Genomic DNA, 17,245 nt, shown 5'->3' with positions numbered 1-17,245 from the left:
CCCCAGCTCCGTACACTCTCGGGGTGTCTGATAGGGGCAGGTGTGCCTCTGCCTTCGCTGGGCCACCGTCTGCGCACCTGCCAGGCCACCCCCGTCTGTCCTGCTCTCCACCCACCTGTGCCCGCAGCTGCGTCCAGCACGCAGGCAGCGTGGAGCTTTCTGGAGAGGTGAGCGTCCATCGGCCCTCCCTGTCTACCTGTCACCCCTTCGTCTCTCGGTCACTGAGCAAAGACTCCAAAGCTCCGGGGTAGGGGTGCCGACACTGCTGCATCCAGCCCCTCCCACACATAAGGCGCCCCCTCCGGCCCTTTTGCAATGCCCCACACCCAAAAGTCTGGTCTGGGTGGCAGCAAGAGCCATCCACAGAGCACCCTGGTTATTTCTGAAACGTGGTCCTGACATAAAATATGACTTCAGATACATCTGAGCTGCTTGTGGGCCTCCCTGTTTGCCCGCGGCCATCGTTCTCCTCGCTCAGGGCCAACGGCAGGATTCCTAGTCCCTGTGGGGAGCTCGGGAGGGCGTCCCGAGAGCTGTCTTGGAGACAGTCCCTTGGCTGTGTCTGCTTCCAAGCAGGCCCCCGCTCTGCTCCTGGGAGCTGGAGACACTGCCGTGGAAGACACCACCACAGAGGACTCCTGTTGCCTTGACCCCTCCCCACTTTAAGGCTTTGCTTTAGAGAGCCACCCCGCCTGCCTCCCACACTGCGGGCCCGGCCAATCCTGCACTTTGAGAGGGAAGCATCTCCCCTGAATCATGAACCAAAAGGGTGTACAACATCCATGGAGCAGCCCTACTTAAGAAAGATACCAAAGGGCAGAGCTGAACTCTGTACAGAGAGTCCTGTGGGTCCTGTGAGCTCCTGAATCCAACAGGGCCTGAAGCCCACCCTGGGACTTGGCGACTTCTGAGAGCAAGTGCCCTTTGCTTGAGTCCACTCTGTGCCGGTTACAGTGGGGAGAGGACTGGCAGGCAGGGGAAGGCACCGGGCTGCAGTGACGCTCCCAGGAGGCAGGATTGGGAGGCTGAGGCCAGGGTGCCCTGCCGGCCTCTGCAGTAGCTCCAACACCCAGGGGCTCTCTGTGTGGCATGTTCCTGCCTCACGACAGGTGTGGGATGCATCGTGGTCGCAGGGTGGAAGGGCAAGGTGCAGGACTCACCCCTACAGTGGGCTGGGGATGCACTCCGGTGGGGGCACGCTGGAGCTAATTCTGCGTGCAGCACCCAGGTCTCTGTGGGCAGGTCTGAGCCGGCCGTGGGCAAGGCCATGCAGGCACAAACCTGTCACAGCTACTGATAGATGATAATTCCGTAGGATGTGGGTGGCCGTGGCTTTTCAGCACCGCGGACAGCGACGCCCGGCCCAGCACGCGTTTAAAAGGCCAAGACGGAGGGTCCGGGTCTCCGCGGGGGCTGCTCCTGGCAGCGCAGCCAAGGACCCCCGTGGCTCCGTGGCAAGTCACAAGCAAACCTGTGTCCAGCACCGGCGCTCTGGACCTGACCCTGTGCTGCCCGAGGAGGCGGTGGGCGAGGGGCCAGGCCGGGTTTCCCCGCAGGGCTCCGCAGTGCGGAGGGCGTGGCGTGGGCGCGCCCAGTGACTCTGGACGTAAAAGCGAATGAATGACTGAGTGCCTGACCCCTGGGAGCGCAGGAACCTTCACTATCAGCCTTTTTTGTACTTTCTTTTTTTTTTTTCCGGCATATTATGGGGGTACATATTTTAAGGTTTCAATAAATGCCCATTTCTCCCCCTCCCCCCAAAAGTCTGAGTCTCCATCATGACCATCCCTGTACTTTCTTAACAAACTCAGATTTGACACTTTGGAAAATTAAAAATGTCAAAATGCAGTGTTTCTCGGAAATAATGTCAGGAAAAGTCAGCCGGCCCCGATGACTCCCTCCGCAGGGCTCTAGCTGGACCCCTGATCCCGCAATCCCGACCCCGCACCCTCCCACCCCGGAGCCTGCATTCCAGACCCTGCACCCCGGACCCCGACCCCAGACCCTAACCCTGCACCCTTGGCCCCGCACCCGGACCCCACACCCTGGATCCCGTACTCCAGACCCTACACCCCACACCCCAGACCCTGCACCCCGGACTCCGCTTGGTGGCTTGTGCTTCCTGGAATAGTCTGTCCCGGGGTCTCAGCCGAGACAGACCTGGGGCCCTGCCACCTGCGAGCGGCGTGTCGTGTGGAGGCGAAGCCTACCCGCCACCCCCAGAGCCTGGGTGCGGGCGGGGCCCTGGAGCCAGGCTGCCCGCCCGAGCCAACACGAGGCTCTCACGGACGACTAAGAAGACACCGAAGCCCCGCACCTGTGCGGACCCTCTGGGCTGTCCTCTAGGCAGCCGGGACCCCCAGCGCTGAGCGCCCAGTCGTTGGGTGCCGAGCAGGACCTGGGGGTGACACCGATGCAGGCGCCGCCCACGCCCAGGGACCACGCTCTCGGTCCAGAGGCCGACGTCGGGGAAGAAAGCAGGCTCAGTGGGCAGTGCGCATGCGTATGTATTGAAGCGGGCTCGGTGGGCGGGGCAAAGCCGGCTTCCCCCAGCCCCGAGAGGCCCCGCCCCATGGCAGGCCACGCCCCGTCCGTGGCGTCAGCGCGTGTCCGCGTCCCTGGGCCTCCACCTCCGTGTGCGCTGGGCGAGCAGCTGGGCCAGCGCGGCGCCCAGGACGCACAGCGTGGGCAGGAGGGACAGCAGCGCGCAGGCGGCCAGCACCCAGCCCGGGTAGCGCTTCTCCTGCCGCGCCGGGAACCACTCCTATGGGGGAACTTGGTCAGCGGGGGGCGGCGCAGGCGCGGCCAGACCACAGGCCGGACCTCGCCCCTGCAGCGGGAGGCCTCGCCTCGTCCCTTCCGCGTGGGGGAGGAGGGAGAGGAAGACCCCAACCAGCGCCGAGGGCCAGGCCACCCCTGGGCCAGGGTCTGGGGGCTTGGGGAGCAGCCTCTCCTGGGCGTGGGAATGTGCGAGAGGCCTGGGGTCTGTTCTGGGGCTGGAGGGGTCCCCCCAGGACCTACGTATTGGGGGTTCCAGGCCCTGTAGCTCGGGGGCTTCTGGGCCAGGAATGCGATGTAGGTCACAAGGACGGTCAGCAGCAGCAGGGGGCTGACCAGCGTCCAGCACACCCTCCAGTAGAGACCCGGCCGGCTCCCGGTCATCCACTTGACGTCGTCACAGAACCTGCACAGGCCGGGGCTCAGGCTCCCCAGCAGCCCGCGTGACCCGCTCGGGGCTGAGAGCACAGGACTGGGCCCCCTGCCTCCCGCCCCCCAGGACAGCTATGGGCTGTGCCTTCGCCCACCAGCCCCCAGCCTGGTCCCATCCTGGCAGGGCCCCAGAGGAGCGCCTGGCGGGGAGACAGCTCACCGTTTCATCCCATACACGTAAACCACCCCGACGACCTCCAGGAAGGCAAGGACGATCAGGCTCAGGGAAGCAGCGAAACTGTCGAAAATCTCGAGCCAGTAGTTTCCAGACTGCAGCGTGAAGCAGGTGGCCAGCAGGAAGCAGACCAGGCAGGCCAGCCCTGGCGGGCGGCGGGGCAGGGTCAGGCTCCCAGTGTCTGAGCAGGAGACTCAGTCCCTGTCCCAGGGTCCTGCCCATATAGTGCCCAGAGAGCAGGAAAGACCCCTTCGGGAGAGGCAGTGGGGGAGGGGAATCCTCACCCTCCCCCCCTCCACTGTGGCTCCCTGTGACGATCTCCAGCGAGGACCCTGGCCCGGGCTTGCCCTGGGACTCAGATGCGGCCCCTTGCGCTGCCCATTGAGGAGGGCTGTCCGGCCAGCAGGTGGGCATGATGGCAGGACGGTGGCTATGGGGCCCGCCAGGGAGGCTGAGCCACCTACTCACCAGTGAGGGCCTCCTTGGGGACCCATCTGGGCACGACCCCCATGTCCAGCAGGGGCGCGACGACCGCCTCCATGTTCCCGAACATGGACGACAGGCCCAAGGTGAACAGCATCCCGAAGAAGAGGACGGCCCAGGCGGGCGCCCCGGGCATGTGGACGACGGCCTCCGTGAAGATGATGAAGGCCAGGCCTGGGCCCGCCGCGCTCTGCAGCACAGGGAGCCCCAGCGTGGGACGTGGGTGCACACGCAGAGGCAGTTGGGAAGACAGGCGGAGGCTGCACCCCCACAAGCGAGCAGACACGGCACCTGGGGCCGGGGTCCCGCACTCTGCACCGCTGCCCCGGCACCAGCCTCCCAGCCATGGCTGCACGTCGTCAGCCTGTGCCCCTGGGTCCAGGCATCGGCCGGCCCAGACTCAGCCCACGGCCGGGCCGGGTGACTCCTGCCCCGGCTGTCCCATCCCCGGGCTCTGGGCACCAGCAGTGCCCACTCTCTTGGGTCAGCCCGGCCCCAGGCCTGCCAGGCAGGGGTGTTGCCAGATAGCTGCCTGCAAGGCCCGGCAAACTGAGGCACAGAGACAGGCTGGGTCGTGGTTTATGGCCTTTGGGCCCCACTTAGGCGGGGTCTACGGGAAATGCCTGCAGCCGTGTGTCCTGTGCGGGGTGCTGGGTACCTTGTCCAGAAAGTCTTCCAGGCGGCAGGACTTCAGCGAGAGCCGGGCCACCCTCTCCGGCTGGGTGGTGTTCAGGTGTGCCAGGGCGGCCAGGTAGCCGTCCCTGGAGATGCTCTGCTCCGGGAGATCAAACTCGTTGATGAGGCTGAGGATGTTTCTGCGGGCAGAGTGGGCTGCTAAGCGCGGGCTCTCGGCCCGGCCCGCAGACTCCCTGGAGTAGCCCCTTGGTCCTGCATCCCGGATGGCTTGGTCCCTCCTGGCCCCTGCTGGGGTGGCATGGGCTCCTGCGGGGGCCGGCACTGAGTGGGGACGCTGTTTGCACCACGTGCACGGGCAGGGGTGCCGTTCTCAACCCCCTGGGCCTGGAAGCGTGGTGCTCCTTGGAGACAGTGGGCTGGCGGCTGCGTCCTTGCCTGGCAGGCTCGGAGGCCCCGTGTCCAGGCTGCGGGCAGGGGTTTGCGGGACGAGGCCCCCGCTGGCTCCCCCACCCCCGCCTCCCTGCACTTGTAGGCTCATCCTGTGCTGGGCTGGAGGTCCTGGCGCAGCACCCGGGGAGCAGACGCGGGCCCAGCAGACCCCTCGCTCCACCGTCCACCCTCCCTGGCCTGCGCGGCCGGTGTAGCGGCTTCCACGGAGCCGGCAGGGGATGCGTGTCACGCTCTCAAGGTTTTGCGCCTTTTCCTGGCGATCTCTCTGTTTATGGCGCCCCGGCCAGGCGGTCCGAGGTGCTGCTCGGTGCCTCTGAGCATGAGAGGCCCTTACATGCCTCTGGGGCAGACTCGCCAGGCGTCTGTCGCTCCCTCAGAGAAGCGGAAAGAGCCTCTGCTCTTGCTCTCGGGTCCTGCGGTTTGCCGGGCACGGGCACTGCGGCCTCTCCGGAACTTTCCTCGAGGAGCACGTGGGGCTCCTGGAGCTCCGGCATTCCGGCTGCACGTGGAGCGGGTGCCCGGCCTCTCCGCCTCTGTCCGTGCCGGCGTGCGTGTGTCTCCGCCGCGGCACTGGGGCGTTCGGGGTGGGCCGTCCTGGGCCCTGCAGGGCGCTGAGCGGTGCGGACGCCAGCGGCACCGCCTCTCCGCCCGGCCGAACGTCCCCCGCTGGGACGCGGTCACCCCTGAGTTAGCAGGACCTGCTGGTCTGCCCAGCGAACCCGCAGTGCGGACGCATCCGAGGGCTGCACCTGCCTTGTCAGAGCCCTAACAGCGTCGTCCCCGACAGGGCAGCCCCAGACGTGGGGGCCGGGGCTGTGACAGATGACACAGACGGTGACCTTTATTCCCCTCGGTGCTGGAGAATGGCGATGTCTGAAGTCAAAGCGTCTCAGGGCCACGCGCCTTCCCGAGGCTCCAGGCGTCCCCCGGCGTGTGGCCGCTGCTGTCCCTGCCTGTCTCCACGCGCCTCCTGCCCTTTGTCCTCCCTTGTGTCTCTCGTCTCCTAATGAGGACACAGGGCTCACCCAGCCCGCTCCAGGGTGACGCGTCTGAGCGCTGAGGTTTCATCCACACGGACCCTTTTCCAATCAGACCGTGTTCTGAGGTTCCAGGCAGACGTGAACTTTTGGGGGACCCCATCCCCCCACTGCCTTGCAGAAATAAGACACGCCCCACGCTGCCTCCACCAGCGGTGTGGGATTCCCGGTGCCCCGAGAAGCCCCTCGCGGCGCCTGCGCTCACCTGTCCAGGCACTGCCCGTGGTCGTTGGTGGCCTTGAACCCCAGGACGGAGAAGACGGTGATGGACGCGTACAGGGAGGTCAAGCTGTTGACCAGGGCGATGGCCACGGCGTCCCTCTTGCAGTTGTTCCTGGGCACAGACACACCCAACCACGGGCTCTGCGGGGCTCCCTGGGCAGCCTCAGGGAGAAGGGGACGAGGGCCTTCCCTCCAGGCCCCCACCCATCCTGGCGCCGGCCCTGTGGTCTCGGCACGGGCTACACCCCTGCCCCGCGCCCTCCACACAGACCCGGCTCCAGGCTGCTGAGGGTCTGAGACTCAGAACCCCCCAAAGGCTTTGGGGGCGACAGGCAGCCAAGGGCAGGGCACCCCGAGAGGAAGGCCTGATGTGCAGATGTTCTGAGATCATCTCTAAAGGAGAAGTGCACGCGGTGCGCTTGCGTGTGTGCTCAAGGCAGACACGCGTCTGCAGTCACGCTTGTCGGAGCTCTCTGGGGTCCCCACTCTCACTTCCCGCCCTCGAGGCCGCGAGTGGCAGAGCCGCCCAGAGACCACCCGGCCCGAGGGGCGGAAACACCGGCAACTGCAGGGACTCGGGTTTGCGCCAGGCTGTCCCAGGCGCCTGGCCCTATTTTACGATCGGTGAAACTGCACTTGATGTGGCCTCGAGGCTGTTTCGGGCGGCTGTCGAGGTCGGCACGCTGTGCTTTATGCTTTTATGGCCTCGTGTGTCACGCACACCTTGGGTGGACCGTGCCCAGGCACAGCCGGCTCCCTGCAGCGGCCCCAGGAAGCTGCCCCGGCCCCGACCAACCCCGTCTGGGGACACAGGTCTTGGTGATCGCAGCGCCCGGAGGCCTTTGGGGGCCCCAGCCTGGCGTGAGGGTCTGTCCCGGGTCCACACCGGTCACCCTCCGTCGTGCCACGGTTGACACGCACTCCGTGCGCCCCCCGAGCTTCCCTGGCTGGGCGCCGTGCCCACAGAGGGTCACCTGGGTCGTGCCCACCTGGGTGGGTTGTAACTCGCGAAGGCAATGTGTCCCCCGAAGGCCAGGGACAGAGAGAAGAAGATCTGGGTGGCCGCGTCCAGCCACACGCGTGGGTTCTGCAGAGTCTGCATCTGGAACGAGTCGGGGAAGCCGTCCCTCACCACAGGCACACCCCGCCGGCCGGCGGCCCTGACGGTTCTGGAACGTTCCCAGGGCTTCTTTTGGGACGTTCTGGGTGTGGCCTGCTCAGACACCGGGAGCAGCTGAGGATGGCGCGGGCGTGGAGCGGCGGCTCACGGCGGCTTTCCCGCCAGGATGTGGCCGCGTGAGGACCGGGTGGGTCGGAGCCTGCTCATGCTGCGCAGGTCCACTCTGCTCCCAGACCAGGGCCCCCGAGGTAGGGGGGTGCCGGGTGCCTGGGGGACCCACACACCTGTGGCTCAGCTGGGTCTCTGGGCAGACGAGCTGGCACCCAGCTGCCCTCCCTCACGCCAGCCCCCGGCGCCTCCCTCGGGTGCTGGGCAGGGGTGCCGCGTGTGGGGTGCTGTGGGGTGTGCTAACAGAGTGCAGGCCGGGCAGACCCTGGGGGCCTGTGGTTCCCAGGTGGGTGCAGACGGACAAGGCCCTCGGTGGTGTGGGGTCCGGGGTGGGGCACCAGGTCCCCAGCCGGCCTCGCCCTGCCCCTGACACCGTCTCCACCTGGCGTCCCGCAGGTGCCAGAGTCCACAGGTCCCAGGTTGGCCCCAAGCCTGACCTTCCTGCCACCCCTGAGGCCCTCCTCCCCTCCCCCACTCTGCCCTGAGCTTCTTGCCCCTCGAGGGGATGGGCCACCTCCCCCCCCCCCCCGTGGGCCTGGGCTCAGCTGCAAGGCCCACTTACGTTGGGCGTGAACAGGTAAGTGAGTCCGTGCACCGCCCCGGGCAGGGTGAGCCCCCTGACGAGAAAGGCGGTCAGCACCAGGTAGGGGAACAGGGCCGTGAAGTAGATCGCCTGGGAACAGAGACCGGGCTGGAGACGGCGCCTGCTCCCCAGATGAGCCTCGGAGAAGCAGGCGGGGACGGCGGGTGCCTCATGGTTGGAGCTGCCGACTCCATCTGGGGTCACTCGGACAGGCTGGGCACTGTGGGGCCGTGGGGGACGAGCTCGGAGGGTGTGGGGCTCACACGAACAGTCACACTGTCACCAGCTTGACGCATCTGCGCCCCATGGAGTCGGCCAAGGTGGGCACTGCCCGCCCGGGGCAGGCAGGCCTCTCTCAAGCGAGGCGGGGCCCCGGCGGCCTGGGCCATGTCCCCTCCAGGCCCCCAGCTGCTCTGGCCTCCACCCCTCCCTCCTTCCACCCTAGGCTCGCTCAGCCCTTGCTGTGCTGACCCAGGCTCCCCCAACCGGCCACACCTGCCCACCCGCCCTGCAGAGCCAGTGCCCAGTTCCCAGGGCACTGTGCGAGGGTCTGCACACCTGGCGTCCACGTGAAAACTCTGAAAGTGGACACTCCTCCCTCCCCGCCCTGGCCCGGGGCCTCCAGCTCAGACCAGCTCTGCAGAATCGCCCGGGATGCTGTGTTCTTAAGGGACTTTCGTGATAGGATGATTTGGAATTTCTGGCTGGCTTGTTAGGTCTACTAGGTGCTTGGTCTAATTCAGTAACTCTGGTCCTCTCAAGCATGAAAATCCTCCCACAAGAAGAATTTTAATTTCAGCTCACTGAGAAAATGCACAGGGCACAGGGCAAAAAGCTCCGTGGCCCACGGGCCAGAGGCGTAGCCGGGGTGTGTGGACTGAGGGCCGTCACCTAAGAAGAGTCTACCAGCATGCGTGACATTGGACCAGTCATGCCCCGAGAGATTACCTGTTCACAGCAAAACTGATCACTGTGTACTTGCTCTTTATAACATACCACAAGTAAAATGTATGACAACCAAAGCACGAAGCCTGGGAGGAAAGAACCTGAAATAAACGTGACGAGGTTCTTAAACTACATGCAAAGCGACACAAAGTCACGTGATGATAGACCGTGACAAGTTAGAAACACATGTCTTAGCCCCTAAAGCAACCACTAAAGCAGCAACACAAAGAGTTGGAGGTAAAAAGCCAACCAGAGAGCTAGAGTGCAATCACAAAAAATAAACAAATAAATAAATAATGCTGGAAAAAGGGAGAAACAGGAAGAAAGAACGGACAGAAGCAATGGACGATAAATCTAATGCTGGAGCTAAACTCAGCTATGTTGATGATCACATTACATGTAAATGATCTACACGCCGAATAAAAGGCAGAGATTGTCAGATTGGGTTGAAAAAAACCCAAGACTCCATTGTGTGCTGTCTATAAGAAACACGCTTCCATGGCCGGGCGTGGTGGCTCACGCCTGTAATCCTAGCACTCTGGGAGGCCGAGGCGGGCGGATTGCTCCAGGTCAGGAGTTCGAAACCAGCCTGAGCAAGAGCGAGACCCTGTCTCTACTATAATAGAAAGAAATTAATTGGACAACTAATATATATAGAAAAGACTAGCCGGGCATGGTGGCGCATGCCTGTAGTCCCAGCTACTCGGGAGGCTGAGGCAGGAGGATTGTTTGAGCCCAGGAGTTTGAGGTTGCTGTGAGCTAGGCTGACGCCATGGCACTCACTCTAGCCTGGGCAACATAGTGAGACTCTGTCTCAAAAAAAGAAAAACAAAGAAACACACTCCCAGCGTGCACTCTGTTAACACAGTCAAAAGAAAGCCGGAACGGCCATTCTGATACAAAGTCAATCTCAGAGCAAAGAACGTCACCAGGACTGAGAAGAGGGTGTCACGGTGACAAAGGGGTCCACGCCGTAAGAAGACGCAGTCGTCCTGAACGCGCGTGCCCCTCATGGCGGGGCTCACGGGCGCACAGAGCAAGCGCGCACAGGCGGGGGTGGTCCCCGAGGCTGCAGGAAGCTGGGCGTGGGGTGGGGGCTCACCTTCCCCGTGGTCTCGATGCCTCTGATGACGCACATGTACACGACGGCCCAGCAGGCGGCCAGGCAGACCAGCAGCCGCCACTGCACGGAGCCGCTGTCTCTGATGTCGGCCGAGATGTTCAGCGTCTGCCGGTACCAGAAGTAGCTCACGGCGCTGCTGCCCTGGCACTCCTCCTCGAGCCCTGCAACCGCGCGGGCCGTCACAGGCTGGCGCGGCGCCCGGGGTGACGTCCCGGTCCGTGGGAGCACGAAGGAAGAGAGTGCCCGCGAGCAGCCGTGGGAAAGACGACTGTCACCCTCGTCTCCAAGGTGTCCCCGGAGGGGGCCCCCGGCCGAGTCTGGACCTGGACAGCGACCCCGGCGTGCCCGAGAACCGGCCGGGGCTCGGCGGCCCTGGGCGCAGCGGGCGAGCACGGAAGGGCAGTGAGGCCAGGGCGCCCTGGGCCCAGCAGCCCCGCAGCTCACCTGTCCTGTTGAGGCCGAGCGGGCAGGAGCTCCAGGGCAGCGGCTGCTGGAAGGAGTTGAGCAGGTACCAGAGCACCCAGCTGAGCACGGTGTTGTAGTACAGGCTGACCAGGAAGGACACCGCCAGGCAGCCCAGCCCTGCGGAGACGGCGGCGTCAGCCCCCCTCCCCCGCCTGGAGCCAGCCGGGACGAAACACAGCGAGACCAAGCAACGTGTGTTGAAGGGCCTGGCCTGTTCCCGAGGCCTTCTGGAATGTCCTTCCGCACACACTCTCCATTTCTGACTCCCAGCCGCACACCGCCGGCCTGTACTCGGCCGTGCTCCCCTCTGGGTGTTGTCCCCCACCCCCGCTCCACGACCCCCGGCCGTCCCCGCCCGCCGCCGCGCAGGGGCCGGAGGGCGCATACCTACTCCCCTGAGGTAGGGGGAGATGGCCGTCCACACCCCCAGGGAGCCTCTCTGCAGCCGCTGGCCGACGGCGAGCTCGATGAGGAAGAGGGGGATGCCCTCGAAGACCAGGGCGACGGCGTAGGGCAGGAGGAAGGCCCCTGCGGGGACACGGGGTCAGCGCGCGCCCGCGGGGCAGGGCTGGGACCGGGGCCAGGGTCCCAAGTCTCCGTGACCTGGCGCCCACTCGGGGCTGGGCGGGCCCGTGTTCGAGATCCCCAGGGCGCTGGCTGGTCGCGGGCGCTCCGTGGCCGGCCAGGCCCGTGGCCGTGGGTCGGACGACCCAGGGGCCTGGCAGGACCGCGCCCTGCGTGTGTGGGGGACAGCCTCCCCGCAGGAAAGCGGCCCCTCCCTTAGACGCGGTTTTCCTGAAATCTCGGATTTGCAGAGAGAAACGGGTTAGCTGAGCGTGTTTTGGTGTCATCTGGCGGCTCTGCGTGGCGTTTTTGCCGCCCTCGCTGCCCGGGAAGGTCCTGCACCACAGTGACCTCCCGCTCCACGGCGGTTCCCAGGCGGGTTTCCTGCTGCACGTGGCTTGTCCGTGCGGGGACCGGGACCCTGCTCCGGCTGCCCTGGGGCCTGGAGGGCGTCTCTGTGCCCAAGAGCGAGGCCTCGGAGGCCCCGAGAGCGGAGTCGGGCTGGATCCGTCCCCGTCCGTGTGGAATGGCCTCTGTTCGCCGTCCGTGCCGCCAGGCCGACGCCTCGGAACCGGCCGGACAGGGCCCGCAGTCCCGCAGGGAGGACTCGCCCGGCTCAGCTCCCCCAACCAGCAGACGCCACCAGCAGGGCCTGGTGGCCGAGCCTTTCTGCGGGGTGAGCGGTGGCGGGCGCAGCCACAGGCCCTGGTGCCCCGAGGGTACCTGCGACCTGCCCTCTACGTTCAGCCTCCACCCGCAGGACCTGCCGGGAAGGACCTGCCGGGAAGGTTCAGGTTCTCCAACCCGGGCCCCGTGGCCGTGCTCAGGCTGCCGAGGACGAGACCTTGTCCCTCGGGTGTGGCCTGGTCTCGGCCGTCCTGGGGCTGCGGGGGGTTGGCAGCTGCCATCTTCCCTCCTGTTGGGTGCAGCCTGCGGGAGGATTTAGGTCTCTGTGTCTCTGGGCCCTGGGCTCCCCGCCCACACACAGGGGCCGGCCAGGCTGCAGGTGGCCCTGGTGGCCCAGGGCTCTGAGCACAGGGGCCAGCCGGTGTCCCCGGCAATCCCCCTCCTCTCTGCTCCCGAGAGCTCGCTGCCACGAGGCTCGTGCCTGCAGAGTTTGTCGACACAGCCTCACTCTGGCTTCGTGTCACCGTCAGGTGTTTTGTCACTGACGTGGAGACAGCGGGCCCCAGAGCAGGCAGATAGCCACTGAGCCCCGGTCCTTGGTGGGGTCTTGGGGGCAGGACTCCAGGGCCAGCCCTTGGGGACAACACGGCTCTTATTGGTGTCATTCACACAGAAGCAGAAACGAAAGAAAGTGTCGAAGAACAGAGTTGAAATCTGGGGGTTCAGCCTCGAATGGAGGCACCAGACACTCCAAATTGCTTCCTGGGCGGGTGAGGGCAGCAGGGACCGGGGTGTGGCGTGACTGTGACAGCCAGAACCCAGGGCCCTCCAGGGTGTCCAGCTGGGAGAGGCTGCACCTGCTGTGGCAGGGCCAGGGGCGGGTATAAGTCGGGGTCCACACCAGCCCCTCTCTCCCTCCTGCACAGTGAGGTCTCGGGGCAGGGGTGTGGCCTCCCGGCCTCACATCCGCGCTCAGACACGTCCCCGCGGAGCTCCCCGGCCACTCTCAGGCCCCGGAGCACACCCTTGTGTGTGGAGAGGGCCTGCGCTGTGTGGGCGCCAGGCCACAGGCAGGGGCTCTGGGCCCAGGCATGTCCTCCACTGCCCGGATCGGGCGGCCGGCTCCCGGGCGAGGTCGGTACTGCCCGGAGGCCCCGCGGGAGGGGAGGGGAGCTGCTGTCTGCCGCTGACTCGGTGCAGCTGGGCCTGCCCCGTTTAGGGAGGGAGACATGAGAAGCTTGTTTCCAATGACAAGATTGAAGGCGTGTAGCTAGGATCTAACGATAGGATGAAACAGACGCATTGATGCCGTGGCCCCCCGGATGCGTTTTAAGGCTTATTTAAACTTAAAGCCTCGTGGACGTAACTCAGGTAATGAGCCACAGGTCCAGTGGGTGGGGCAGCGTGGGCCAGGCCGCTGTGCTGCAGGCTCCGGAAGGTCGGCAAGAGCACGAGATGGCTCATGCCTGTAATCCCAGCACTCTGGGAGGCCGAGGCGGGAGGATTGCTCGAGGTCAGGAATTTGAAACCAGCCTGAGCAAGAGCGAGACCCCATCTCTACTATAAATAGAAATTAATTGGCCAACTAATACATATAGAAAAAAAATGAGCTGGGCATGGTGGTGCCTGTAGTCCCAGCTACTCGGGAGGCTGAGGCAGGAGGATTGCTTGAGCCCAGGAGTTTGAGGTTGCTGTGAGCTAGGCTGATACCATGGCACTCACTCTAGCCTGGGCAACAAAGCGAGACTCTGTCTCAAAAAAAAAAAGAACACACATTTCAGCAGAAGTTGAAGAAAGAAGGGGTAGATTTTCGTGGCCGGAAGGGAAGGTCCACGTAGCTCCTGTTTATAACCAACCAGGGCAAGTTCAGTGGCAAAGGTGGTCGTGAACGGCTGACTGTGTTTGCAGCTGACCATGCGGAGGGTCTGGGAGAACCCGCTGGTCACCCCGGCCTCACGGAGAAAACCGCACGAAGGCAGAAGGAAGACGGTGCCCCGGGCCATGGACCCACAGCTGCCACGACGGCCTGTGGGCGCGTGGCCAGCCCGTCAGGGTGGGAAGTCCCCAGATCCACGCAGACACGCTCAGACTCTCTCCTGGAAGTTGGCCCCCTGGCTGTGAGACTCGTTTGGAAAGTAACAGCCGGTGAATTTCAAAGGCGAATGAGCAGGAAGACGAGCTCCACCGTGTGTGGAGACCTGTCACAAAACCACAGTAACCGGTGCGGTGAGACTTCGGTGCAAGAGTCCACAGGTCTCCAGGCACAGGCGGCAGATGCGGGAGGGAGGCCCCTGTGCACCCTGGGCTGGGCTGGAGCAGCGGCCGCAGCTGTGGCTGGGCGGGGGCGGCAGCCCGGAGCCACCAAAGCTTCCTGGGCCGAGACTTAATCACAGCAGCGGGCTCGGTCCAGCTTGGAGGTTACGGGTCTGTGTTCCTGTTTCTAAGGTGCTGACTGCACGTGGCACAGCTCCCTGCAAAGCTGTTTCCTACACTCAATACAGTGTTGCTCTACAGTCTTACCTTTGAAGAGAAAACCTATAAAGCTGAATAGTTAGGAACAGGAGAGAAAGCGATGTTCACTTTTGAGCAACGAGTTCGTGCACATTTAAAATGCTGCACAGGGCGGGCGCGGTGGACCACGCCTGTGATCCCAGCACTCTGGGAGGTGGAGTCGGGCGGATTGCTCGAGGTCAGGAGTTTGAAACCAGCCTGAGCAAGAGCGAGACCCCGTCTCTACTATAAATAGAAAAATTAATTGGCCAACTAATATATATAGAAAAAAAATTAGCCGGGCATGGTGGCACATGCTTGTTGTCCCAGCTACTCGGGAGGCTGAGGCAGAAGGATCGCTTGAGCCCAAGAGTTTGAGGTTGCTGTGAGCTAGGCTGACGCCACGGCACTCACTCTAGCCTGGGCAACAGAGTGAGACTGTCTCAAAAAATAAATAAATAAAATAAAATAATAAAATAAAATAAAATGTCGCACAGTGTCTGCTGCTCAACTGTGTCTTATTTTGAAACTAAGTCACGGTTGTTAAAGTGAGATCAGGCATGGGCATCCCACGCCAGGGGTGGGATCACCGGCCAGGCAGCCCCTGGGGAAATGTGAGTTAAACAAACATTTCACGACGTCTGACCAAGGGGTCTCCACCTGGAAGTAGCCGCTAAAGACCTCCCAGGCGGAGGGGCCCCACAAGCCAGGCACACAGCGGAGCCCCCGGCCTGTCCTCCCTGGACAGCACCGAAGGCGGGGCTTGTGCCAGCCCCTCCCTCCATAAGGTGTGACCTGCAGACCCCCAAGGCTGGGCCGCTGAGGGTCCCCAGCACCCCGCCCTCGGGGCTGGTCAGCGAGAAGTGAACCGGCTCCACGGCCGGCCGCCATTCCCTGTGCTGTGCAGACAGAGCCTCGCAGGGGCCGGGGAGTGACACGGGACCCTCCTGCCCTCTGCCCTCGAGACATTCGGCGAGAGGACTGCACCGAGGCCAGCGGGCCCGAGCCCCAAGGAGCCCATCTCGCCCCAGACCCCCAGAGACCCCGGTGCCCCCAGGGCGGCAATAACAGGCGACTCTTTTTGTTCTTTACACTTGTGAACATTTTCTAAATTTTCTACATGCAGGGAGCCTTTTAAAATTTAATTTTAATTTATTTTTAGAGACGGGGTCTGGCTCTGTGGCTCAGGCTGGGGTGCTGTGGCGCGATCACAGCTCACTGCAGCTTCCGACCCCGGCTACCGTCATCCTCCCGCCTCGGCCTCCCGAGCAGCTGGGACCACAGGCACCTGCCACCACGTCCAGCCTGAGCCTTTTTGTTTTGTTTTTTTTTTTTTTTGAGACAGAGTCTCACTCTGTGGCCCGGGCTAGAGTGCTGTGGCATCAGCCTCGCTCACAGCAACCTCAAACTCCTGGGCTCAAGTGATCCTCCTGCCTCGGCCTCCCAAGTAGCTGGGACTAACAGGCACACGCCAAATTTTTCTATTTTTAGTTGTTTGGCCAATTTTTCTTTATTTATAGCAGAGATGGGGTCTCACTCTTGCTCAGGCTGGTCTGGAACTCCTGAGCTCAAGCAATCCTCCTGCCTCAGCCTCCCAGAGTGCTGGGATTACAGGTGTGAGCCACTGCGCCCGGCCGAGCCTGAACCTTTTTAGTCAGAAAAAAATAAACTTTCAGGAAGCAGTGTCCTTGCAACAAGGGACGAGGGAAGTGGCAGGAGAAAGTGCTTTTCCCTCCTCGGGTTTCTCGACGGCCTGGCCAGTGCCAGACCCCACAGAGCCCTCCCCACTCCTCCATCTACGCCAGACACAGCTCTGCCCATCCCAGCCAGGCGGGCGGCCGGCTTGCCCCTGGGGCAGGGCTGCTCCCTGATCGGGGACACCAGGCCACACGCGTCCGGCAGTTCCGACCCCGGGCCCTGGGTGGTGAGGCCAGAGTCACCTCCCCAGGTTCCCAGATGGAGAAACGTCTTCCGAGACACATGGTGGAGGTAATGCAGGGCCGGGAAGAGTCGTGGGGCTCTCGGGAGCCCTGCAGTCTGGCGGGGGCCGGCGGAGCCCCAGGGGCACCTTGGGCAGCCCGGCCAGGAAGGTGAGAACCAGTGACGGCACCAGGCAGCACCTGCCCCCACCCCCCGCCCGTGTCCCCGGCACGGAGGACAGAGCGTGTTCCTTCTACCCACACGCCTGTGTGTGTGTGTGTGGGGGGGGAGTTTAACTGTAGATAAAACGACTTGCGGTTCCGAATTTCCCGAGGTTTGGACTCCCGAGGGGAGGCTCCGTCGGGAGGTCCTCGCTAGGCCGAGCAGGAGGGGTGAGGCCCGGGATCGCGCAGAGCCCGGGAGAAACTTGGCCCACCCTGGACGCGCTGAGGAAGTGACAGCGCAAACCGCTGCTGCCCGTGGCTGGACTGGGACAGGGACCCGCCATGCTCAAGGTCAGAGAACACCGTGTGGGGGAGGGTCACAGGTGCGGCCCCCTCTCGCCCTGATGCCTGTTTGGGAGCCCCCAGAGACCCAGAAGGCCACGGGGTGGACCTTGGAGGGACCTGGCTCCATGGGCGACGGCACCACGATGTCCCGCAGGGGCACCTCCCGCCCAGGGACGGGGCGAGCACTAGCACGGCTCCCCTAAGGCGCTGGGGCGCGGGCGGCAGGCTTACCTCCCCCGTGGGTCTGGCACAGGTACGGGAACCGCCACACGTTCCCCAGCCCCACGGCAAACCCCAGGCAGCTCAGGAAGTACTGGAACTTGTTGTCCCACTTGGGCCTCCCGTCCTTGGGGGCGTCCCCCAGCCAGTCCAGTGCCAGGGTCTGGGCCATGCCGGCTGGGTCAGCCCGGGGCATGGGGTTCGGGGCACAGAGGGGGCACCAGGCAGCCTCCCGGACCTCCGTGGACTGTGGGAGCCACGGGCAGCCTCCCCTTCAGTCGCATTCTTTCATTTATTTA

General features: G+C 64.1%; 1 protein-coding gene across 1 annotated transcript; it reads right to left on the bottom strand.

Annotated features, from left to right (window-relative positions):
• Positions 1 to 2,491: 2,491 nt before the first annotated feature.
• Positions 2,492 to 17,213, bottom strand: SLC6A18 (solute carrier family 6 member 18). Its single transcript, XM_012774127.2, has 12 exons — positions 16,959 to 17,213; positions 11,005 to 11,145; positions 10,597 to 10,734; positions 10,132 to 10,313; positions 8,064 to 8,174; positions 7,203 to 7,315; positions 6,197 to 6,325; positions 4,527 to 4,683; positions 3,854 to 4,058; positions 3,371 to 3,530; positions 3,022 to 3,184; positions 2,492 to 2,764 (listed from the first exon to the last, which is right to left on the bottom strand). Exons 1-12 carry the CDS (start codon positions 17,140 to 17,142, stop codon positions 2,600 to 2,602), a joined length of 1,848 nt encoding a protein of 615 aa, XP_012629581.2. The 5' UTR covers positions 17,143 to 17,213; the 3' UTR covers positions 2,492 to 2,599.
• Between the last annotated feature and the right edge of the window lie 32 nt (positions 17,214 to 17,245).

This window comes from Microcebus murinus, chromosome 11 (genome assembly GCF_040939455.1).
Source record: "Microcebus murinus isolate Inina chromosome 11, M.murinus_Inina_mat1.0, whole genome shotgun sequence".
Classification (NCBI taxonomy): Eukaryota; Metazoa; Chordata; class Mammalia; order Primates; family Cheirogaleidae; genus Microcebus; species Microcebus murinus.
This window is presented reverse-complemented; position numbering and strand designations above follow the sequence as displayed.